Source organism: Carassius auratus, chromosome 2 (assembly GCF_003368295.1).
Source record: "Carassius auratus strain Wakin chromosome 2, ASM336829v1, whole genome shotgun sequence".
NCBI lineage: Eukaryota > Metazoa > Chordata > Actinopteri > Cypriniformes > Cyprinidae > Carassius > Carassius auratus.
This window is the reverse complement of record NC_039244.1, coordinates 2,745,901-2,772,212: the sequence shown is the minus strand read 5'-3', so window position 1 is coordinate 2,772,212 and position 26,312 is coordinate 2,745,901. Positions and strand designations below refer to the sequence as shown.

The following is a 26,312-nucleotide window of genomic DNA, read 5'->3' as shown; positions in this document are numbered from 1 at the left end:
GTTGACACATTTCAACATTTATTTTGAGCATGAAGGACTTTAAGAACGATATCGGATACATTGTAGATATCCAGGCTGTGCAGAATCCCCGCTTTGTTGTATATCTGGCCCTGTTATTGAGGTCATAAATAATACGATCAGATAATTCAAGATTAGATTTTGGCATAAAGGGGTGTTTCATGGCTAATAAACACCTTGTCAGTTGAGTAACACAAAAGATATAGAGACCACTTGTGAAATAAGCAGGGGAAATCCAGACTTTTACCAAAAAGTCCAAAGAATTTTTACCTTTTTTTTTTTTTTACTTCCAAGCTCTTCCAAGAATACCATGTCTGTACCATTGTATATTCCTTATTCTCTTTTGCAACCACATTTCATGCCAGAAAGCCTAATTGTTTTATCTCATGGGTGTCTTTCAGGCTTCTGTTCATGTAACAAATAAGTACAATTTAAGTCAGAAATGCAATTAAGTCATCAGTGGACAGAAGGCAATAAATATATCAGCTCAGGTGCAGACACATTTAGATTCAATTTCTCCAGTCAAGTTTAGAATTAATGCACAGATAAAAGAACATTTCGATTTCACTATGTATTTGATTTCAAATGGCAACATTTGGATTTAATTATGATTTATTTGGCAATTTGAAATTTGAAGAAGGTGCTTTCTTTTATTTTAATAGCTTTATTGCAGTGGTTCCTCTTTTATTAACTATATTTACGAAACACACTTAAACATAAATATTCTTTTTTGTTTCATTTTGCATAAAAGGTTCTTTAGATGTTTAAAAATGCTTCCTAAAAGAATTGTTCACTGACAGGTTCTTTTGGGAACCAGAAATGTGACCCGGGACCACAAAACCAGTCATAAGGGTCAATTTTTCTCATTTTAGATGTATACATCATATGAAAGCGGAATAAATAAGCTTTCAATTGATGTATGGTTTATTACGTAAGAAGTTAAAAACAAACCTAAATGCTGAGAAAATAACCTTTAAAGTTGTCTAAATGAAGTCCTTAGAAATCTAAAATTAAATTTTGATATGTTTACAGTAGTAAATTTACATAATACATAACATGATTTTTCACATAAAAAAAAAAATCTATAATTTTGACTCATAAAAAGTTATTTTTTGGCTACTGCTACAAATATACCCCAGAGACTTAAGACTGGTTTTGTGCTCCAGAGTCACAAATGGTTATTTCCTGGCATTTGTATGAGGAGCGTAGACGTTTAGCAGATATTGCTCTTATAATTCCTTAGGAGAGATAAAAAAACAGAAATGAGTTGTCATAAAGTAAGTATAGAGCTATAAAATGAATGTGGAGCAGCTCAGATTATATGATCCTGGGCAAACTTAAGACCTTTTCAAAGAAGAAACAAGTCTATATTGGCTCTCCACTAAATGTACTTTTAGACATCACTAATTTAATTAGTATGTATTTGTCATCAGTGAATGGTTAGTTGGAATGTAATTTTGACTCATTTTTTCCAGTTTATTACCATGAAGCTGCTTTGAAGCACCCTGTATTATGACTTGACTTGAGATAAGGCACAAACTTGTCACTTTGAGGTTTCTGCTCCAGTGACAAGCTGTTTGTTCCCCTCAAGGTACATTTTTTGAGATCTCATTTGCAATGCTTCTGTCTTGTGAAAATCTTTGTTTCATCTCTCTGTCTCCGGGAGACGCTGTATAAATTCAGTGTTTATGACAGATTGAAGATCATGGCTGATTTTAAAGAGTCCTGATGGAGGCCCTTTGAAGTCTCCAGGGGCCCGGGGCCAATCTGATTCGCTCATGATTAATGACATCTATATTTTCTCCAAAAACTCACCGAAAATGACCTGTAGAGATATATAACATGGGAAAGATGTGCATACAGTATTAGTTTTTTCAGGCACAAAAGAAACATCATAACAAACACGGCTGGTGGCGGACCATCATTTTCTGTCAAAATATATTTTTGCTATTGTTAGATATCAGTGCCATTAATCCATCATGGCTCATATTGACCTGTTACAGGAAAAGAAAGATCCAGATGCCAACACTGTTCTTTTTTTTTTTTCTTGTTCACTGCTGTTATGCCAGAGAAACGTCAGTGTTTAAACAAATGGGAATTATCTTAGTTATAATAAGGTGATGAGCCATTAACAAAGAATAAATACATTAGCTGATCACTTTTTTTCTACTTAGTTAATAATAAAAAAATTTATTTAGAATAATATAATAGAAAAAAAGTTTATGTTTCATATTTTCTCTTGTTTATGCACTAAATGAACTCAAATAAAACAAAGATTTACTTATGTTCACCTGTTAAGGCTGCATTTGTTTGCTTAAAACTACAGTAATTTTTATAAATATTATTACAATTTAAATTAACCATTTTCTATATGACTATATTGTAAAATGTAATTTATTTCTGTGATGCGCAGCTGTATTTTCAGCATCATTCCTCCAGTCTTGTGTCACATGATCTTCAGAAATCATAAAAATATGATGATTTGCTGCTCAAGAAATATTTCTGATTATTATCAAACAATGTTGACAATGGTTATCCTGCTTCACTTTTTTTTTTTTTTTTTTCAGGATTCTTTTATGGACGGAAAGTTCAAGCGAACAGCATTTGTCTGAAATAGCAATCTTTTTTAACATCACAAAAGTCAATTTTTTTTTATCAGTTTAATGCCTAATTTCTTAGAAAATAACTGCATTTAGTTTTCAGTCTTTTCATTAAAACCATAATTCCATAAAGTCCATAAATAACACTTAAAAATGAAAGAAACAGAAGCGGGTGCATCCTGTGAGAAACACACAAAAGAAATCTCTGTCCAAAGCAAACTGATTCAGCTCTTGCTACGGCTCAGTGGACTCCCTGAGGAAAAAGAGACATAAACAGTGACCCACGCTATCACATGGCCACTTACACATCCCACATTCCCACATCAAGCTCTGGCATCTCAACACCACTCTCAAATGGAAACAAGGGGCCAAAGGAGCAACACATTTAACACATGGTTTAATGTTCTGGTGACAGAAGAGTTTGAAATATGATGCAAAACGCTGTCAGAACATGATACAACCTGAGATAGAGAACAGCTTGGGAAATAAATGCCCCTGTTCGTCCTTTTGACTTTTTCTAATCATATGGAGTCCCTGATGTTTTTAGGTTTGTAATAGTTTTAGTTATTTTTGGTTCTATGCGGGCCTTCAACATACTTTATGTATTTATTGTTTTAATATGTACGTAAATTTTTTTTCTTTACATAATAGCTGACAATACTTAATTGATCATCAAAAAATATGTGTGATTTAGAAACATTGATGTTCCAGTATTTAAACTGTGAAGCATACTTTAATATGTGACTTATGTGTAATATGTGAATGGGTGCCGTCAGAATAAGAACTGATAAAATCATCACAATAATCCACACACTCCAGTCCATCAGTCAACATCTGGAGAAGAAGAAAGCTGAAGAAAAAATAATAATTACTTCAAAAATTGCTTTAAAAACCTTTAAAATAAAATGAGACTATTACCATTCCAGCGTTTACAATGGTGAAGGTTTCCAAACTTTAGCTCGCGACTTTCAAGCGCAAAGATTCACAGCACTGTCTCCTCATCACTTCTCCTTGCAGGCTGCATGTAAAATAATAATGTATAAATAAATAACTAAAAATAAAAAACGCGGTTCTATGAAATCAGAATTCGAATTCTACCTCGGTGACGCAAGAAGTTGCGATGGCGTCATTCTGTACTGGAGCATTACGGAGGAAGATAACATCATACAGAAAGGTAAAAGGGCATTTACTGACATAATATTATACGTGTAACATGAAAAATACCGTATTATAGTACTGTGTAGTTCGATTCACAATGACTCTTATGATTTGATTCTCTTGATGAATCGTTCAAAAGACTCACAAGCTCAGGAGTCAAATCACTCTAATGAATCTTTCTGACGAATCGTTTAAAGGGATCTTATGATGCAATTTCAAGTTTTCCCTTTTCTCTGGAGTGTTATAAGCTGTTCGTGAATAGATAAGATCCCTAAAGTTGCAAAGACTAAAGTCTCAAACCCAAAGAGATCATCTTAATAAAAGTTTAGACTGGTCCGTTCCCTCCTAAAACACTGCACACCATGTTTTGGAGGCGCTTTTCCGTTGTGAAAGCTGGAAATCAAAAAGAGACACATAATTGGAGACTAAGACTAATGCAGAACAGTTCAACCCAAATATTCAGATGTGTGCTGCACATTTTATGGAGGACTAACATCTCTGTCACATGCTTTAGGCATTCGGCCAATCACAATGCACTCGACAGCTGGCCAATCAGAGCACACCTTGCTTTTCAGAGCGGTGAGCTTTGTAAAAATCTATGCATTTCAGAAAGGCAGGGCATAGAGGAGAAACAATAATGTACAGTATGTGGGAAACAATGTGTTTTTTGAACCTTTAACCGTATAAATACAAAATAATGTTCTCTTTAGGAGCGTCATATTACCCCTATAAAAAATGTACTTGAATCCATCAGAGCGGCGGATGAATCAACATGACTCATATAGATAAAAAAGACTCAAGTGCAGGTTCAGTGTCTTTGTATCAATACTGCAATATATCCATGAGGATTATCTTCTCTTACTTGCACTGTTACAAAAAAAGCAATCATATTTCCACAGTCATGTCTTTGTTCTCCTCGTTATCATCAGTTTGATGGTTTATCATAAGAGTTATACAACAAAAAGTCAACTGAAAGGGAATAAATAGTATTCCTTGTTATCATTAAGTGTTTTTTATTTCACTAAAAGTGCTTAATATAGTGTAATAATATATAATATTTCTGGTAATCTTTTACCTGTAAAAGTAATACAGATAATCGATTTCATCGTAAAAGCAGATCAAGTAGTCTGATTTATAAAGGTGTATAATTAGCACATGCTTTGAATTTCAGTGCATGCAACTTTTTCATGTTCCTGTACAAATTAAACAGCAACCTGACAATCAGAAAGTAAATTGTCACTTATTAAGATGCTGTGCTAAAAGGTTAAGGAAACTTCATGATCTGCTATAGATATACATCAAGCTCTATGCTATAACATCTGTGCTTTTAAGCTGAAGTGTTGATATTTGATGCACTTTCTCCTGTCACTCTTTTTTTTTTTTTTGCAAAATGGTATTAAGTCTCACTCAACACAAGTCAAGTTTAAACAGCTCTGTGTTTGGCTTACATTTCTTAGATCGCTGCAAGGCGCAAATTTGTGCCATAATTGTGTTTCCTGGCAAGAACTGAATGATCTTCAGCAAATATGCATGAATTAGGAAGCTTGTTGCAATATGCAAGCCAAACAAAAAAAATCTTTAATATGTTGCTTATAGGAAAATATATTTTTTTTTTATGAATTATAGTAGTTTTTGGCCTGTGCTTATACATCATAATCATGTCATGGTTTAAGTTTGTCGCGTAAACCCAAAACAGCTACTGAATATTTTGGCATTCACTTCCTAATGATTAATGCTGTGTGCAACTATTGTTACTGTTACAGCACATTTTCACGAATAATGACAGATTATCTGATCCTCACACAAGGCTTGATGATTTACACTTTTCCATTTTCCTGTACTTTTTATTCTTTTTGGAAACAAAATGGTTTTTCAATGTTGTAAATTAAATAAAACTTATTTTAATATGTTTTACACTTTTAAAACTTCATGTTTATTTCAATGTGTTATTTACTATTTGTAAATTTGCTAGCAATTTTTCCAGTGGAAATTTTCTGTGCATGATAACTTGATCATTTTTAATCAAAATCCAATGCAGTGCATGGTTTATTTACATGTTACATATATGCATTTAGCAGATGATATTATCCAAAGCAGCTTGGCTGTTAATTGCAATAATTTCAATGAGAAACAAAGTCATATACATCTTGGATGGCCTTTCAGCAATTTGTGAATGAATATTTAAACTAATAGGTTGGTTAGCCGCATCAGAATCAAAGGGAATACATCTAAAATCCTGATAGACAAATCAGTTTTTTTGTTTTTTTATTTAACCAACCATGAAAGTTGATCTCATAGTGTCCCATCATTTCCTTGTGAGGGACGTGGCTTGGTCTGGCTCAGATATCAGGGTTGGGCCCGTTATAAATCAATGCAGCTGGGAACGTGCACAGAATCCTGGTAATGAGAAGAAACTACACTTTTCTATACAAGCAAGGTGAGCAGACTAATATAAAATACTCTGATGTTTAACAGCAATCTTTTAAAGATCTAAACTCTTTTATGATGGAAATCTATAAAATTTTTGTTTTCTCTTTGAAATGCTGATCATCACCTGTTGGGTTTCTGAGTAAATCTGAAATTATTGCAGTTTTACTGCATGCATTGGAGTGACCGGAAAAAAACTGTAACACAGGTCAATATTCATTGATGATTTACTCAAGATTACTGTGATTACTGTTTTGTCTTCTTTTCATAAAATGTGTAGGTTTTCGCTTTTTTGCTTGTTTTTTTTTTCTGCAATGATGGAATTATGTTTTTACAATATCTGTCATAATTTTAACTGGGTTTTTTTGACAACACAAAGAACTTTCTTATGACGTCCAAAGGTCAAGGCTGGAGAAATGAGGATAAGTATGCTGGAAAACGCATCTTTGATGTTGATAAGGTTTATGGAGGCTCTCATAAGAGCATGTATTGCGTGGGCATGTGATTGTGAGTCTATCTGGTGAAGCAGTTTATGATTTTCAGACTCATTTTTTACAGAAGAGACACTGGGAAATCATGCGGTTCAGCATCCTCTTCTTCATCATCCTCCTGGGATTCATCTACCTCACACTGGCACAAGGTAAAAACCACATGTGATGACTGATACAAATCATCTTTTACAGGGAAAACACTTCTTCGAAGTTCAGAACAACAACAACTGAATACATTTTTAAATTTCAAAATCAAATTGTCAGGATGTATTTTGCCTGTTCAAATTAATCCTAAAGGGAAAAAACTAATTGATATATTTTCAATTGTGCAGCAATGTTAAATTGCATCATTTTAAAATCACACATGCAATGTCAAGTTAACAGTTTTTGTCATATCCATACCTTGTTTGTTGCATGTTATGTATTTTTAAATTATATTTAATTATGCTATTTATATAATATTATTATTAAAGTATTTTTTATAGCATGTGTCATAAGGGATTTTTGAGTGATTTTATTCATATTGCATATAGCAGAGTGTGACCTTCTGAAACAGTAATGGACTGATTATATTACTTCCATTTATCCTCATCTGTTTTGTAAAAAAAAATATAATAAAAGTACTGATGACGGTGTGTCCACCTCACCATGTTCCTCTAATAGTAAATGTTCTGTAAAAGTAATTTTAGAGGTTACTAAACATTTTATGTTATCTGCAATGTATTTATGTACTTTGAATAGTTATTGAGTTTCAGTTCTCTTTTTTTATTAGACAAATTCATTAAATCATAGCATGCAAAAAACCCTGACGTTATGATTTATTGATGCAAAAACGCGTTTTTAATGTGATTGATGTGTATGTCTGTCTATCTGTAGGCTCGTATGAGGACTGCTGTCTGCAGTATGTCAGGAATATTAAACCGTCCATGAAAAACAGACTGATCAGCTACAGAAAACAACAGATGGACGGAGGCTGCAACATCCCAGCTATTGTGTAAGCAACATTATTATTAAATAAAAGTACAGATTTTTTGCATCACCAAGGGTGCCAGTAATTCTGTGCACAGCTGTATATGTAAGACTGTATGTTTTAGGTATATATATTATAATAATCTGGTTGGGATTAAATAAAATATTAAGACTTCTTTGAATCGTGAGTGGCACTCGGAGAGACATGTGTGGCACAAAGTGAAGCCATAAAATGCACTGCACTGTAGTGAACCACAGAAGAGAAATCTGTCTTTTATATGTGACTGTCTGTTTTAAAGCTCATAGTTAATGATGTTTAATGTAATCATCTCTCCGCAGCTTTACCCTGAAACGTGGCCGTATGATTTGCACCGACCCTAGGCAAAAATGGGTGCATGAACTCATGCGGAGGGTGGACACAATGACAGGCGGCTCATTTATGAAGAGGAAGGTGCGAACATTTTGAAATGTATCTAAAATGCAAAAAAATTGTTTTGTTTGTTTAAGCATTTGTAATCACCTATGGACTTAAATACTTCTGTAGTCTGGTTTATTATCATTAATTAAAATCTTTACTCAAAATAAAATAAGCATTAACTAAAACAGTTCTTTCTGGTCCTCAAATCTGATTGACTGAGAGCCTTTTTCCAGCCGTGCGATATTCTAGTGATATTCTAGAGTTTTTTTTTTTTTTGGAGTCAGCAGTAAAGACTTTTAAATTGAAAGAGAGTGAAACTTTTATATTGAAAGAGGAATAATTTTATTAAAAAAAATAAAAATAAAAATAACAAAATGACAAAAACCTTAACTTTAATAATTACAGATCTAATTCAGAATATTAGTAGATCAGATACCGCCTTCAGTATGACAAATAAATCTTATTTTAATGTATTTAAATGTACTAAAACAAATATGAGATATTTATAAAAAAATAATTTAGTCAAAAGACATTATTGGAAATGTAAATCTGTTATTAAATCACCTCATTTTTTCTTTGATGTACAGAATCTAAGGGGTTAAACACACCAGTGGCAGCCGAGAGAGGACCAGAGGGAAACCAGCCCGGGTGTCTCGGCCAATCACGTTCTTTCTTTGAGATCTGGCTCTCCAAGCGCACATTTCATTATGGATCGTGACTTTCCGGTGTATGTGGTATATCAGGTGGCATTTCCTGTTTCCAGACTTTTGTTGCTTCACTGACGGACTGCTGCTTAAATGCTCAGAATGGGAGATGGCCATTTATTTTCATTTTCCACGTGCTGCCGTTGCCTTCTGTTATAAAACCTTGTGAGCCGTCTGCATAGAAAGCCCAGAAGCGTACTTGGTTTTAGCGCATGCGCACTGTCGAACACGCAGCATTTATTTAATAATGTGCGCGAACGTGAAACCTTGACGCATGCGCACTACAAAGATTCATCCTTGTCCAGTATACTACATTAGCCTTCATTTAAACTACATTAGCTGGTACTTCTCTGTATCTAATAAAATGTATATTTAAATTCCTTCTGCTCATATAGCAATGCCTGAAATGCTGCTTGAACATACTGACTTTATAGGCAGCTCACTAGGTTTTGGAATAGAGCTCATGTGTACAGCATCACCTTGAGGGTCATATATTAAGCTACTGTATTATGAACTTTCACTTTGCACACTTTGATTTACTGCTTTTGCCCAACAGTATGTGTAATAAAAAGTCAGTGTGATCGAAAATGTTATTAGTTGTAATTGTGGGTGGGAAGTTTTGCAAGAAATGCAGATAATCCTTCTATTTCCTTATGAGTTAATTATACTACTGACACACCGACAAATTACTTTTGAGTTTTGTATGATATTATAATGCATTGTAAATTATGATTTGTTATTTTGGTTAATGCATTAAGCTTTAGGAGTGATTACTTTATAGTTATTGATAGAATGAATATTCGTAGATCTCGTTTATATTCGTGAATCTCAAGTTCTGCATATTTCATTTTATATATTTGGTAGAGTATTTTTTATTTCTTTTTTATTTAAGTGGAACTACTGTTAATGTTCACACTTAATCCAGTTAGAATGCATCTTTATAAAGGCTATGACGCCATGTGTTTTTTGGTTTGGCTGTTTTGAAACTGGGTCATAAGCTCTTTGGGTTCCAGACGTTGTAAAATATTCTTTACACTGCAGATATTTTCTCATATATCATAAATAAAATGGTTTGAAAATAACTTGATTTATCCTTTTTTACGTGATGCATGTATGTATTTATGAAGTATGCTATTCCTATAATCCCTATCAGACAATAAGACACAAATAAATCAATAATTGTCATACTGGAAGTATAGAGATATATAAAAAATGTAGATCAGTTGATTTTAGAAGAATTTGATGAGAAATATTTGAGTTCATGACTTCATTGTCTTGCATTTACTTTTTGAGACACACGACTGTAGTAGACTAATCCATTCCAGACTTTATTTAATATCAAATCGTTTTCATTGCTTTGTAACCTGCTTTCACTTTCCCATTAAACAAAGACTTGTTGTTGCGCAAGAAAACTGTATCAATAAAAAGCTAGTGATTTATAGCCTATGGCTCTTGTGAAACAGAGCGAGGCTGTTAAATTTACTTTCTAAAGGTCAGCGTTTACATGAAAGTACTGTGGAGTTATCAGATAGTGCTTTGTTATTTACCTCAACTGATTGTTTAAATAATGTTTCCTAAGTTGCATTGAAAGAAATGGTCTTTTAGACGTAAAAGTACAATGTAGCACAGTATTGCACCCAAAGGTCCTACCATGGTAAATCTCCGAAAACATAATGCATTGCTGTTGTTTTCTTAGTGAAGGACATGTTAAACTCTACAATGCAAGCATCACTATCTTTTCATGGCTAATGGGGAACACTTTAGACACGCTGTCTGAATATCCGGCTGTCCTGCGGGTTCCAGCATGCTGCTGTAATCCTGGAGTTCTCATTTCACGCGTAACGTGTGAAGTCCCACTTTTGCACCTTTACGGCATTTTTCCTTCTCTTCACTGCTGGTGGTGAAGGAGGAAAAGGCATGTCAGCTCAGATAGCATCTCAGCGAGATGTGCCTTCAGAAATTGGCTTCCTTCGTGATAAATTGTTTCCAGTTGCTACAGTTCATTCTGGCCTCGAGGCAAAAATATCCTGCAGCCAGGTTGGGTTTCTACTTCAAATGCGAAAAATGAGAGGTGGAGGCCATAAAAACATCATATACCCTGGTAATGATGTGACTGAGGAAAATATTTCTCTTTATCTTACTTTTTATCTTTTCCTGTTTGAGGAGCATAAAGCTTGAGGACTGAAGCATTACACACGAGTAAATCTTCAACATTTAGTTGTTTTAGTACTTTTTTGTAGTTCAGTTCACAAACAAATGATAAATTGGTTTATTTTAGTTAATTAACATCGGTAGGCATAATTCTTTTTAGTGAATTAAACTAGCCACTTATCCAAAGGCTGCAAGCCAAAAATATGTATAATTAGAAAGAAATCTGCAATAATAATGTAATAAATGTCAGGATTACATGCTGGGGCGGATCTAGAAAAATATTGAGGTTGGAGCCGGTTTGCAAATCATTTGAGTCAGTTTGGGAGTTCAAAGCGGGTTCGCGAATCATTTGAATCAGTTCGAGAGTTCGGAGCGGGTTCGCGAATCATTTGAATCAGTTCGAGAGTTCGGAGCGGGTTCGCGAATCATTTGAATCAGTTCGAGAGTTCGGAGCGGGTTCGCGAATCATTTGAGTCAGTTCGGGAGTTCAAAGCGGGTTCGCGAATCATTTGAATCAGTTCGAGAGTTCGGAGCGGGTTCGCGAATCATTTGAATCAGTTCGAGAGTTCGGAGCGGCTTCGCGGATCATTTGAATCAGTTCGAGAGTTCGGAGCGGGTTCGCGAATCATTTGAGTCTGTTCGGGAGTTCAAAGCGGGTTCGCGAATCATTTGAATCAGTTCGAGAGTTCAGAGCGGCTTCGCGGATCATTTGAATCAATTCGAAAGTTCGGAGCGGGTTCGCGAATCATTTGAGTCAGTTCGGGAGCTCGGAGCGGGATCGCGAATCCTTTGAGTCAGTTCGGGAGTTCAAAGCGGGTTCGCGAATCATTTGAGTCAGTTTGGGGATCGCAAATCATTTGAATCAGTTCGGGAGTTCGGAGCGGGTTCAGGAATCACAAAAGATTCGCGCTCGTAAATTTTCAAATTGGCCTTAATTTGTTGCTGCCGACTGGGGTGGCAGCAGGGGTGGCAAGGCTTTCTTTTAGGGTGGCATTTGTAGTACTACTGTACTACTGTAGTTCTTCTAAAGTAGGCCATCCTGCCCAACCCTACAGGTGATCGGGCCTCAGGTGAATATTATCTCCAGGGATTAATGCATAAAAACCAATTCAGGTGCACAATGAGCTCATCCTTTCAGAGCTAGTAGTGCAAAAATATTAGCAAAGCAAACAGCATCCAAATATGTGGGTCAGGTTATATATTGAGGCCACAAATGTAAAAACAACATGCATGGCTCATTTTGCCTATAAGGAACCATGCATATCCATACTTTCCCATTGTGTATTTAATCCAAGACTGTTATTGTTGCTCTTGGTGTTTTCGAGAACGCTTGCATAGCTTAGAGGAATTAGATTCCTCTTCAAAGAAGTTTTATTTAAGGCGACTAAATCCCAAACATGTTGGAGCTCAGCTTTAACATGCAGGAATTCACAAGCACACTTTACCTCATGTCAGCTATGAGGAGTAGAAGTAGTCTCTGAAGCTGAGTAAACATTTTGGAGGAAAGAATCCAATAACGGTACTTTCTAAACATCTTATTGAAGCTTTAACATGCATTTTTGTAGCTCAATCAGGTGCAAGGTCATAGGTTCGATTCCCAAGGTATGCACGAACTGATAAAATGCATGTAAGCTGCTGTGGATGTCATTGCATTTAAGGCATAAATTAAATCAGTTCATGCACTTCCAATGGGAATCAAACCTATGACCTTGCCATTGATAGTTGATGATACCGTTGCTTATGATGCATGAACTTAGGGCTTGGCACTTACTGTAGAGTCATTAATACATTTTGAAATATATTGCTTCAGTTGATGTATTTTGTGATATGATTGTGCTTTGTTATCGGGAAGTAGCACTGGACTTTCATTTTACATGAAATGAGAATTCCATCAGCAAACAGAAAGAATAAAATTATTACAAAAAAATTTATAAAAAGTAAGATGCACAGACTTTTGATTAATCAAAATGAATCATCTAGACTTTTTAACACATATAAATGTAGCATTTTAACACGTTAAAAATATTTGCTGTTAGAAAACAAAGTACCCGGGAAACTCCAAGACATGGTTACAATCTCAATGCCAAAAATGTGCTGTGCTTAAACATGATAAAAGCTGTTTTTTAAGGTGATGGTTGGTTAAGATTAAGACAAGACGTATAATCTTCTGATAAGAAAATCCTTAAATTTTATGCCGGTTTGCATGTCATAATTTAATAACCAATTTTAAAGCAGATATATTATAATTGACTCCATGCACAATATTACATTTTTTTAACACATTTGACAGCATCACCAGGTTCATGAAGCAGGTTGCAGCATGCACCATATAGCATGCAATCACCTTACTTTGTTCTCTTTTCGATGTGAATATATTGAATAATAATTTATTGCTGTGATCAAAGCTGAATTTTCAAATCTTTTGTAACATTATAAATGCCTTTATTATCCCTTTCAATAAATTTGATGCATCCTTGCTGAATACAAATATTTTATTTTTCAAACTTGCTGATACTGACATTACACACATGTTTAAACACAAGGCAAAGCATATGCTGGTTCTGTGAAAGATCTGCACGTCTGGATCTTTAGTTGCTCAATAAGTTGTATAAATGTCAAGCTACAGATCAGATCTGGATGTGTTTGGGTACGGTATCACTGCAGGGCTCCGCTGATCAAACAGTACAGGGACGAGCGTGACTCACATGTTTGCATACTTCTCAGTGCCTTGTATTTTTCATCAAATCACAGTGAATCAAAATGAAAAGATTTTGGCACAGAGTTCAGCTGTATTATGTTTAATCAAATGCGGGTGTGAAAGTCTTGATAGGATGACATGAACTGCTTTATAACAGTGTTTCGTGTTGATGACAGCAATCACACTGCAGCTGTTTTGTCAACAAATGAACTATTAAAACCCATAAATTGTGTCTGACGGGTCATTCAGGTGCAATTCTTGTAAAATGAGTTCAAGAATGAGTAACTGATGTCAGTTTTTGCTAACTATGCTACTATAGAAATCACTTTCTAGGTTGCGTTTTGCATTCTTTCAACAAAAAAAGGATGCTTTTTGACCTATGTATACATTTTGATGAGAACTAACTGAATTATCATTAATTGAACATTTAGTTTCTGCTCTTTGACTTATGATTTATGTTTATACATATCTTAAAACATCACCCTTTCATAGTTTTATATAAATAGTTCCAAACTGATCACTGAATATATCAGCATTCAATTTTAATAAACACCTCAAGTGTCTTGGTATTGAATACAAGGCCTTTAATGTCATTAAACTATACAATAAATGTTATGTGTTAATACATTTTTAGAAAAAGTACATTAATGGATCAAATCAGACCATGAGATTAAAAAGTTATCATTAAAATGCCCTGCCCAATGTTTAAAACATACAGAAATTGTTGCAAATGCAATACACGTTATATTAGCTCTACTTCACTGCATTGACATCAAACAGTCTGTGGCGCCCTCTGCTGCTCATCAGTGGAAAAACATCAGTCAGAAATTATTAAAGTATTGCTGTTTGCACGAAAATGCTCGGCTTTTGTGAGTGTTTACCTGGGCTTCGGTTAAGCGATGAGAGAAACGATGCTTTTAGAAGATCCGATTCTATTGTACCGGCTTCGAAAAATGATTCGGTGTTCGAATCATTCTGTATACTGAACACAAAACAAGAAAAAAAAAACACTTAAAATAAGACTAAAGAAAATAACAACAACAATAATAATAATAATAATAATAATAATGTGGTAAAATATGGAACAGAAGATTTATATATGGATTTGTGCATTATTTATAGTACATAAATAAAATATGCATATATATATATATATATATATATACACATAATATTTGAAAGACAGGCAATTGCCAGAAATTTAGAAATTAATTACAGAAGGAAGTACAACCTTATATGTTGACTGTTTACAAGTCTCTGTAATTAACTTTAAAAACTTCCTGGTAATCATTATACACTCAAACTTACTTTTTTATATTTATGGCATCGTTTCCAGTCATTTGGGGTTTTAAAAGTTCAATATACTTCCAATCTGATCCAGTTTCATTGTTTTAAAACTGGGTCAGTAGTTGCTTATATGATCCAAGATTCAAATATTGTCTTTAGTAACTTTTAACTTTACAGAATTTATTAACTGAAGTATATTTATATTCTATATTCTATATATCTGTCTTTTTGAGGACTCCAACACTGCCGCACGAGCTCTCGCTCTCTCTCTCTCTCTCTCTCTCTCTCTCTCTCTCTCTCTCTCCCAGCGTGCACACACGCCTCTCTCTGCATTTGTTATGTTCAGCAAACAGAGAGGAGCAGCACTTTCAGTTAAAACAATATATTCTGTTGCTTCTAACTCTATTTTACATACAAGTATAGCCAAAATCACAGTACAATCATTATCTTAATCTTATGTGTATGTGATTTCATTAGACATTGTCATGAATAGGATTTTAGTGCAGAGATTAACATCTTTGAGAGCTGGTTATGTAGTCTTTATGGACCGCGTTTCAGTCATTATAATATTAATTCCGTTGTCGGACAACAGAAATATTAAAATATAATAATTAAAAACTTTTATTGAGAATTTTAGCTGCCTTAAAATGCAGTACATGAGCACAGAAAGGGCAAGATAATATGACGCACTTACGTCATGAATATGCTAATTAGCATATGACTTCATCTAGCGACATTTAGCGACTTTTCAGGCAGGGTTTAGCTACTTTCCATTGAAAGAAGTTGGCAACACTGTGCGCGCGCTTCTCTTCCTCATTCAATACAGACGAGTGAAGGCGAGAGCTGCGTCATATGTGTTTCTTAAACCTTCTCCCGTTACTTTTCCCCTTTTTAAGGTACTTACCAATCACAAAGCAATCTAGATAATAACATATGTTTATAATGCATTTCGTTATGGTGTTATATGGGTAAAATAGAGACTTTTGCGTTATTTAAAGAGTTCCGTGCTAACTGCAAAGATGTGTAACTTTATGCTAGCAGTTGGAGACCTCGTGGCTCCGTCGTGACCGAGTCTCGACATATATGAGTGTGTACTGTGTCGTTTGTGTTTAAGCTAGTTACTACTACATACATGTACACATATTTCTGCTGTAAAGTTATTTTGTATTTATCACTACAAGGGTGAATCCATGTGATGCTGAGATACTGAATACTGCTGGATGCTGTTAAAAGTACAATTCATTTTTGTGTTACTTGAGAACTCCTTTAAAAAGGAGTATTAAAATGTATTTTGATAACTTTAAAACAATTAACATTTTATATGGTAATTAAGTTAAAAAGATAATTTAGAAAGCATTAAAAATGTCGTGACTGTGGTTGATGAGTGCACAAATGTTGAAATGTATGTTTTCTTGTATACATTGTTCAAAAGCATTCAATACAGACGAGTGAAGGCGAGAGCTGCGTCATATGTGTTTCTTAAACCTTCTCCCGTTACTTTTCCCCTTTTTAAGGGTACAACACATGCGGTTCAGCGTCTTCTCCATCCTCCTCCTGAGCGTCCTGTACCTCACACTGGCACAAGGTAAAACCCACATGTGATGTTCCTGACAGTTTGCAGAAATGTAATCCATATGAAGTATAAAAGCAGTTCTGTCGCATGTCAACACTAATATCTTTGTTGTTTTTGTCGTGTGTCTCTTAGATGAGACCTGCTGTCTGCAATACATTAAGAAAGTTCAAATGTCCATGAAGAACAGAGTGACCAGCTACAGGAAACAAGAGCTGGATGGACGCTGCAACATCCCCGCTGTTGTGTAAGCAACATCTGTCTGTGTGTAGAGGTGTAGGTTTTCATGCATATAACTGTATCTAACTGTATCTCTATCATAAATTATGTCATTATTTATTGCTTAAATGTTTACAGAAACATGTGGATGGTTACTCGTTACAGTGGGGTCAAAAAGTCCACGCTAAAAAATCTGATTAATTGTTTTTTTTTTTTATATGTTTATATAATTTTGTGTATATAATTTTTTATGTGTATATAAATTTGTATATGCAGGGGTGCACATAAGCGGTCCTCAGGTCTGCATGCACGACCAAAATAAAAAATGCATAATATAAATATGTTCTGACAGCGCATTTGCGTACAACTGTTTGACAACTGTTAATGTACAATTCACATTTTAGATCACAAACTGTACTATATAAGTTTTATTTTCAACCTGAAAGCATAATTCTGGGCTATGCCATGTCGTTTATTAAGCACAATGCAAAACAGACATTCATCCACTTATTAGTCTTTAATCATCAGCAGCGCTAACTCCGGAAGTGCGTATACTTACTTGCCGACATCCCGCCAAAATAAAAGTCTGCTGGTTTTAAGTTTGAATATGATGAAAACGCTTCTATTTATTTATTTTTATACACTTTTATCCAAATCGACTTAAAATTGGGGAATACATAAAGAGATCCTTCTTAAAGAGGCAAAAAAGAGAGAAATTATTGGTAAATATTAGCATTTTATTTTAAAGTTTACTATAAAACGAATGTATTTGTATTTAATACTAGGACTGCCTTTTATTTTTAATAATATTATCACACACTATTATTTAGTTTATTTACTATTATTTCATTAAAAAAACTAAATAAATAAAGTGCAATACTAATATTATAACTATTATTAATTAATTTTTTATAGTTATATTTAATGGGTCACGCTATATGCAGTGTGAGGGGCAAACCAAATCTCCAGGTTCTCATATTATGTGCACCCCTGTGTATATGCATTCATCAGCTAACTCATTTCCTACACATTTCATGTAGAACGTTTTTAATGCAGTTCTATCTCTGCAGCTTCACATTGGAAGACGGAAGTGATTTTTGCACTGATCCCAGAGAAAAATGGGTCCAAGTCCTTATGAGGAGGGTGGACCGACTGTCAGGAGGGTCTTCTTTGATAAGGAAAGTGCGAAGTGTCAGATCCAGACGTAGGCCATCTTTGCATGGGTCTGGTGCATCACAAAAAAGTGTTCAGCGTCCGAGGGCCCAGCAGCCAAAGAAGTCTCAGAAGAATAAAATAGACAATCGATATTTATTCAATCAGAAGCAGCAGCCTTACAAGAGTCAGCAAATCCCTAAGTTTGCTCCTAATAAACAAATAGATATACAACTGAATGTATTTTTAATTGTATTTCTATTTTTATTATCTATTGCTTGCACTTAATTTGTATGTTCAAATTTATCTAGAAAAAAAGATAAACATTGTTAATTGTGTGAGTCCTTTTGTTTTTTGACTTCTGTCAGTTAAATTCTAAATGTTACTCAAAAATAAGTCATAAACGAAGGAAATAAATAAAATTTCTGTTCCATTTTCATTCATTTTAATTTTAAACTGATGCTGCAACAAGCAATTTTCGGTTTGTATAAATTATAGCGTATTTTACACATGCATTGAGTTTCAGGATCTCATTGGTCAAGGATAACACAATAACACAAAACATTTCCCAGTTACACTTTATTTTAAGGTGTCCTTGTTACAGAGTAATATTAATTAACAGAGATGGGACCAAGTCACACATGTGCAAGTCTCAAGTAAGTCTCAAGTCTTAACCTTCAAGTCTCAAGTAAGTCCCAAGTATTTTTTTCTTGGGCAAGTCAAGTCAAGTTGAGTCACAAGCTATGTCAAGTCAAGTCCAAGTCAAGTCACCTTAATATTGTTATTTTACCTGCAGAATCTGATCTTAATAAAGTTAAAGACAAGATATAAGTAACTGTCAGTAAATTAAAATAATTTGGATTTGCATTGTAAATACTCATGTTCAGTAAAATACATCATGGAATCAAACAAAATTGTAACTTCCTAAAATTATTTATTTTTCACTTCTGCCAACAGTGTTTGAAATGTTTTACATTTTCAACATTGAGTCCATAAAACAAATAACAGCTAAACATCCAACAGACTCCTCTCTGAACACCTCTCTCTCTCTCGCTCTCTCTCTCTCTCAAACACAGTTTACATACAACATTAAACTGTTACATTTCTCCTCTCTCTCTCTCTCTCTCTCTCTCTCTCTCTCTCTCTCACACACACACACACACACACACACACACACACACACACTCTCTCTCTCTCTCTCAGAGTATAGAATATAAATATGACGTATTTTCAGTTGTTTCATACTTTTTTGTTATGTACAGTACAGACCAAAAGTTTGGACACACCTTCTCATTCAAAGAGTTTTCTTTATTTTCATGACTATGAAAATTGTAGATTCACACAGAAGGCATCAAAACTATGAATTAACACATGTGGAATTATATATGGAATTATATACATAACAAAAAAGTGTGGAACAACTGAAAATATGTCATATTGTAGGTTCTTCAAAGTAGCCACCTTTTGCTTTGATTACTGCTTTGCACACTCTTGACTTTCTCTTGATGAGCTTCAAGAGGTAGTCACCTGAAATGGTCTTCAACAGTCTTGAAGGAGTTCCCCGAGAGATGCTTAGCACTTGTTGGCCCTTTTGCCTTCTGTCTGCGGTCCAGCTCACCCCTAAACCATCTGGATTGGGTTCAGGTCCGGTGACTGTGGAGGCCAGGTCATCTGGCGCAGCACCCCATCACTCTCCTTCTTGATCAAATAGCCCTTGATGCCTTCAGTGTGACTCTACAATTTTCATATTCATGAAAATAAAGAAAACTGTACTGTACATAACAAAAAAGTATGAAACAACTTAAAATACGTCATATTTATATTCTGTACTGTATATATATATATATATATATATATATATATATATATATATATATATATATATATATATATATATATATATGCACTTCTCATGATTGGGTAATCGCGGCAGCTACATTAGTTTTTCTGATTAATTGTTTTGCTCTATGAGAAAGACAAGGTAACAAAATATTCGGGGCTTATGCCCCCTTAGCCCAGCCCTAGCGCCGCCCATGGAATGCGTTTTTTTGACGGCCTGCTAGCGGATCATTAGGGGCCGTTCACATCACGTCTTTTGCGCGCGCAAGTTCGTTATTTCCAATGTAGGCGCGCGGTATGCGCGCTCATAATGATAGCAACGCGCGCGCGTCGCACCGCATCCGAGTTAAAAACATCTAAACTTTTCAGAATGCCGCAAGCGCACCGCAGGTCATGTGACAATAACTAACCAATCAGCTTCATCCTTTCCAGTATCAACGTTGAAAGCTCAGCTACGATGAAGGAACAGCTGTTCATAGCTGTATATGGATTGCCATTTTGAAATGAATTTAGTAGCAGAGCTACTGCGAGCGATTTTTAGTGCTGCAAATCCATTTATACTTTGCTGAAATTTCCGCGTCTTCATTGAGAGAGAGAGCGTGTCATGCTTAGCAACGACAGACGCCCCAGGACCACTTCTGCCCGAGCGCTTTGGAAAGAAGGAGAAAGCGGCACGACTAGCGTTTTCCACGCGTTTTTAGGCGCGAACTATTGAAGACAAAAGCGATGACCCTCGGTACCTCTCAGGCTGACATGTTGATGTGATGTGATATCTGATTTAAGTGGGCGTGGTTTGTGTAAGGTAGAGAGGGCATGACTGATGATAGTGTCCTGATCCAGTCACGACGCTATTCTCAGCCTGCGCTCCAGCTGAGTAATCAACTTTATTTAAAAAAAATAATTTATATATTTATATTCAAACTGAAAACATGATGTGATTAACACTCAAGTCATTCAAGTCATCGTGTCTCAAGTCAAGTCAAGTCCCGAGTCTTTAACTTCCAAGTCCGAGTCAAGTCTCAAGTCCTAAAAATAGCGACTCGAGTCGACTCGAGTCCAAGTCACCAAGTCACAAGTCCCCATGTCTGTTAATTAACCATGTAGCCTACTTACTATAGGGATTTACACAATTATGCATAATGAATTGTTATTATAATTTTCAGTGTAATATCTCATATTAAAATAGCTTTTAAAAGATGGACATGAGTCACACGAAATGGGAGACATTTGGCTAAAAACGTCATTGTTTTGTTTTGAATGAGGTTTTATTTTTATATTATCATTTTCGTTTAATAATTAGTTTTATTAATTCTATTTATGTAATTTTATTTCAGTCAGTTACCAAAGTGTGTGTGTGTGTGTGTGTGTGTGTGTGTGTGTGTGTGTGTATATATATATATATATATATATATATATATATATATATATATATATATATATATATGAGATTTATTCCTTTTTTTTACTGGAAATATTTTTACTCGTTTTAGTTAATAACAACATTGATTGGACATCGGATGCATAAATGTTTTGCATATAAATATATAAATGTGTTTTAGCAGTGTGTTGACGCAACCAATGAATGTTGTTGTTTTTTTTATCCCAAAAAAAACCTAAACGATTATCAAGCCGTTTTGATTTTCTGAGCTCTAATGTGCACCTTTTAATAAAAACAAACTGGAGAATTAATGCATAACCTGAATAACTATTTTTATACATTTTAACAACTATTTTTATGAATAGAAATGTATATATAAAAAATCTCATTAGCTGACATAGTAATATGCACTGTATTAATAAAAAAATATTGTGTTCCCTTTTTCAAGTGATTATATATCGTTAATAAAATTTCAGCTGAAATATTCCGTAAATGCTAGGTAATACGATTTTTGGAATATTTATCAATATATTTTTTTATCAAGTAAAAAAGGTTTACAGCACTTGAAAAAGTTAACATTTGAAGCATAAGGCTTGTCAAATTCGAAATCAACCGTGTGTCTGCTCTTATCAAAATGTAATTAATTAAGCTTGCCATGCAATTTAACAATAGCTCAAAAACCCTTCCAAGAATTGCACAGAGATGCATCAGTCTTTCTGTATGTCTGTATGTTGTCTATAGGATGGCACAGACGGCGGACTGTGCTTTTTTTTTGTGGACGGTCGTAGGGTGAGACCATCTCCTCCCGGGACAGAGCGCCGTGTGTCCCGCAGACTCCACGGATCTGCTCCTCTGTATCCGGTGCAGAAGAATCCGGTAGATCCCTGTCAGAGGGCTCCGGCAATCCAACACCTTGTTGTTCCTGAGGTGAATCTCGGTGATCCCCAGCTCCTCGAGCGCGAGTTTGACCGCGCGCTCGTCGGCGGAGAGCGTCCGTGAGGCGTCGGTCAGGTGCGCAGGTGATGGAGGAGCAGGTGTGTACGGCTGCGGATACTCGACCCCCCTCAACCACGCGCTGGACATGATCTGTGCCAGGGATATACGGTCAGCGGGGACCAGCCTCAGCGCGCCCTTAATCACGTGCTGACACGCTTCCGGCACGAACGCAGGGAACGCGTAAGAACCTCTGAGGATGCAGAAGCGCAGTCGTCTCAGACTCGAGCCGTTAAAGGGGAACGTCGCTGTCACCATGAAGTACAGCAGGACACCCAGAGCCCAGATGTCCACCAGAGGTCCGATGTAACCCTCGTCCCGAAAGAGTTCAGGGGCGGCGTAAGGCGGAGAGCCGCAGAAGGTGGTGAGGATGTCGGTGGGTTTGCATTCAGCGCTGAAGCCAAAGTCACCCACTTTGATGCAGTATGTGGTGGTGTAGAAGACATTTTCAGCCTTCAGGTCCCGGTGGATGATGTTGTTGTCATGCTAAAGGTAAAACATACACTTTTATAGATATTTGCGTAACATTTTGGCATGCATGCATGTATGTGGATTTTCTATGCATGCATTACTTGAATGATGCACTACATTTGAGTTTCCATTTCCAGTAGAAGGAACAGCAAATCATTTCAGCTGTTATATTTAACACGTTTGACTCATTATTTTATCAGACTGCTAAAGGTGAAGATAAATTAGTAGCAATTAAATGATCATAAAAATGTTAAGTGGTGTAAAATCTGATTTAAAATGTTAAAAACTATTAATGAAACAAAATATTATTGCTTTTAGTATTTTAGCAGTATGATTATTATTATTTGTAAAAATATAATATTAAATATACAAAAAAAGAGAAATATATATACAAGTATGAACATGTTTATTATATAAAATATTAAACCAGATTATATATTTTAGAGTAAAAAAAATCTTAAATATATTAGTTTTTTACATTTTAACTATAGTCCCATTTTGTTATAAATAATTGCACTTAGACATATCGTGATTTATGTTTGACTGCAATTAATCATGCAGCCCCAGAATACACTGCGTCTGTATTTACTGTAGTTAAGAAAATTATGTTTAATTATTTTTTTTTATTTTTGTTGTTTACTGTTTGTAAAACAAAAAGTGAAGGTTAAACTCCGAGACAGATTGTGTTTCACTGTGCTCACCATGTGTTTGACAGCAGACAGTATCTGAGAGAAGACCAGTTTACTCTCCAGATCAGACAGGCGCCCTCTGGTGGCGATCCTGGAGAACAGCTCTCCTCCAGGCGCGTACTCCATCACCAGGTGAAGCCTGCGAAACGTCTCCACCACCTCATACAGACGCACGATGTTGGGGTGGGACAGTCTCTCCATGCAGCGTATCTCAGAAGAGAACAGCTTCTGCGAGCGCTTGTCCAGACGCAGCTTATCCAGGATCTTTACAGCTACTCTTTCTGAGAGAGATGAGTGAAAGAGAACAGGGGGAGTAAATGCACTGCCAATGCCACGTGGGTCAGTTATGGTGAGGCAGATTGGTTTGCATGTGTGTGGTCAAGCCTGGTTCATACATTCTTGATTTTATGACTATCGTGAGCAAACCAAGGTTATTATCAATAACTAATTAAAAAAATAATAATTATAATAATACATAAAATTGTTACTTGAAATAAAATGTAACAATTATTTTTGTTTTAGGCATTTCTTATTTCATTTTAGTTTAATGTGGTGTACTAATATTTTTAATTAAAATGAGCAAAAATTATATATAAACAATGACAAAGACACACAATAAAATTTGAACTCAAATGGAAAATGAAAACAAAATATAAGAACTTGCAATCATTGTTAAAAAATAATTAATTTTTTATAAAAATGAAACGATACCAAATTTAATTATAATAAAAAAAATATTGTATTTATTTATCATGTGATGTTCATCAAAAAATATTTTGATATCATTTAAAAATAGCTCCACTAAAATATATAATATTATTAGGAAAATTTTAACTCATTTCTCTTTTAATGAATAAATTGAAAATGCACTTCTGAAGGTTTATTTATTTTTTTGTCATTGTTAAATAGTGTTCCTGTAGCTCAAGTGGTAGAGCATTGCATTAGCAAGTGCAAGGTTGGGGGTTGAATCCAGAAAACACAAGTTTAGGAGAAAATTATTAGCCTGAATGCAATGTAAGTCACTTTGGGAAAAAAAAAAGTGTCTGCTAAATGCATGCATAAATGCATAAAAATATATAATAAAAAATGAAATGATTTGACCACCCTTTTACCTTCTACTCTGTTTTGTTTCTGAAAAAGTAACATTCACATGGTGACAGGGCGGGTTCTCAGGACATTAAGGTGGGTCTCCAAGGGGGGTTATAGAAATGAACACATCCTGATGAAGATTTAACTATAATCTTCTGGATTAACCCAGATTTGTCTATGACGTGATGAAACACATGTTCATTTACCATTTCACAACAACAGAAACTCTGAAGGGAGGTTGAGGTGTTTTGCATTGAATACAGCTACACTCTGTGTCTCTCACCATTGGTCAGGTCGTGAATGCCTAGTTTGACCTGAGAGAAGTTTCCGCTGCGATTTCCCCTCGAAGCTCGTAAAAGCCGATCCGTTTGCCGAAGGTGAGATCATTGACCAGCTTCTCCTTGTGGCCGAGGTCATAGACGGCTCTTGCGAAGGGCGTCTGCTTCACGCTGGACCTCTGGACTCACAGCTGCAGGTTTTCTGTCCAGTGTTGACTCCTCGTCTTCTCCCTCCGTGGTTTCATCGACCTCCATCAGGCCGGCTGAGGCACGGAGCTCTTTGTGGTGAGACGGCATGGTTTGCTGGGCCACCTGCCCTGTAGAAAAAACAGATCTCATTCAAATCTCAGTTTTTCCTCATAGAAATCAAAGCGGTTAAATGAAGGTTTCTTCTCTCTTTGAGTTTCGGAAAAGATCTCAGTGTCTCAAACTGTGCACAGACCCTTTGTGTTTTCATTTTTTTCATCGATTTTCCAGTTCTGAATTATGCTCCCATTTACCTAAACTTTGTTTCTAATGCTTCTCATAAAATTCCTTGTGAGGAATAAAAACAGACAGAAGTGAGTCAACAGCTGTCATACAGATCTTAGGAGAGCTATATAAGAAACGTTTGAGTTCATATTAAGATCTGAGCACAGTTTATGATACATTGAGATCTCTCCTGAGATTACTCTGGTCTTTTTCCTCACAAGAAACACCTGAGATGAAGCAAAAGTCCCCATTTGATCTCATAATCGTCGTCTAGGTGGAAAAAATCCAGATATTAAAGAGATCTAATGTGAAATAGAATATTTCTCATTTAATGCTTCCTTGTCCCAATAATAATCAGAGTTATGCTATTTCACATTTACAAAGCATCTAAATCGTCTCTTTCATGTCTTTTGAGTTTGAGTTCATATTGAGATATTTTTTAGATATCTTCTGAGTCTTGTAAGTAGATTACAGGGGTTTATTTCTCAAGAGAACTAGAGGCACTTCAGAAAAAGTGTCCATTTAATCTCATAATTGCTCATAATCTATGTGGAGCCTATTTCAGTATGAACTCAAACATTTCTCATCAGACGCTTCCTAGTCCAAATATCCTTATGATGCTATACACAATACATTTAAAAGTCTTTTACAAGTCTTAAGTTATTTCTACTAGAGAACATCTTAGAACTCCATAAAGTTTCTTGAGTTATGAAAAAGCAACTTCTGAGCATTCATTGTCCTCTTTGTGCAGAGATGGACTCAATCTCATGAACTCAAAAAATGTTTTCTAGTCCAAAGGACATGAGATATTATATACATGTCTTCATGCAATGTTATTCTTACGAAAAGGGACATCTGAGATCTTCTTAAAGTTTCCTGAGCGATGAAGGAGCATCATATGAGCAATCATCTAAAAGGATATTTCATTCCAGGATATTAAACTGTGTTTTTCAAACTCACACAGAACCTGTCCTTTCCCTTTTTCTCAGTCTTTAGTGGTAAAGCGGCGCTCGTCATACATGAAAACATCCTCTAGGTCTTCAGGTGTCTCCTCACAGTCTCAGATATGTCCAATTTACCCAGATCTGTCCATTTACAGATCCAGGATGCCTAAAGTCCTTAAGATCCAGTCTTATTGAATCAGGCGAGTATCATTTATTAAGGTTCATCTCAGTCCTCCATCGAGCCACACGCGGTCTGCTTGCTCCGCTGTCTCTCTGTGTGCCGCTGCTTCATGTGTGT

General features: G+C 35.4%; 2 protein-coding genes and 1 pseudogene across 2 annotated transcripts; 2 read left to right on the top strand and 1 right to left on the bottom strand.

Annotated features, from left to right (window-relative positions):
* Positions 1-6,109: 6,109 nt before the first annotated feature.
* LOC113112440 (C-C motif chemokine 25-like) lies at positions 6,110-9,867 on the top strand. Its single transcript, XM_026278024.1, has 5 exons — positions 6,110-6,213; positions 6,762-6,843; positions 7,571-7,688; positions 8,003-8,114; positions 8,669-9,867. The coding sequence occupies exons 2-5, from the start codon at positions 6,780-6,782 to the stop codon at positions 8,681-8,683; spliced, it is 309 nt and encodes a 102-aa protein (XP_026133809.1). The 5' UTR covers positions 6,110-6,213; positions 6,762-6,779; the 3' UTR covers positions 8,684-9,867.
* Positions 9,868-15,722: 5,855 nt separating this feature from the next.
* LOC113110398 (C-C motif chemokine 21a-like) lies at positions 15,723-18,267 on the top strand. Its single transcript, XM_026274593.1, has 3 exons — positions 15,723-16,506; positions 16,627-16,738; positions 17,781-18,267. The coding sequence occupies exons 1-3, from the start codon at positions 16,392-16,394 to the stop codon at positions 18,148-18,150; spliced, it is 597 nt and encodes a 198-aa protein (XP_026130378.1). The 5' UTR covers positions 15,723-16,391; the 3' UTR covers positions 18,151-18,267.
* A 3,547-nt stretch (positions 18,268-21,814) lies between these two features.
* Positions 21,815-24,896, bottom strand: LOC113040106 (serine/threonine-protein kinase NIM1-like; annotated as a pseudogene).
* Between the last annotated feature and the right edge of the window lie 1,416 nt (positions 24,897-26,312).

Bases quoted from the DNA above. Each gene is read 5' to 3' on its own strand.
- LOC113112440 (XM_026278024.1), top strand. From the start codon at position 6,780: ATGCGGTTCAGCATCCTCTTCTTCATCATCCTCCTGGGATTCATCTAC. The intron at 6,844-7,570 runs GTAAAAACCACA...GTCTATCTGTAG, and splicing joins CTACCTCACACTGGCACAAG to GCTCGTATGAGGACTGCTGT. The intron at 7,689-8,002 runs GTAAGCAACATT...ATCTCTCCGCAG, and splicing joins TGCAACATCCCAGCTATTGT to CTTTACCCTGAAACGTGGCC.
- LOC113110398 (XM_026274593.1), top strand. From the start codon at position 16,392: ATGTGTTTCTTAAACCTTCTCCCGTTACTTTTCCCCTTTTTAAGGGTA. The intron at 16,507-16,626 runs GTAAAACCCACA...TGTGTCTCTTAG, and splicing joins GTACCTCACACTGGCACAAG to ATGAGACCTGCTGTCTGCAA. The intron at 16,739-17,780 runs GTAAGCAACATC...CTATCTCTGCAG, and splicing joins TGCAACATCCCCGCTGTTGT to CTTCACATTGGAAGACGGAA.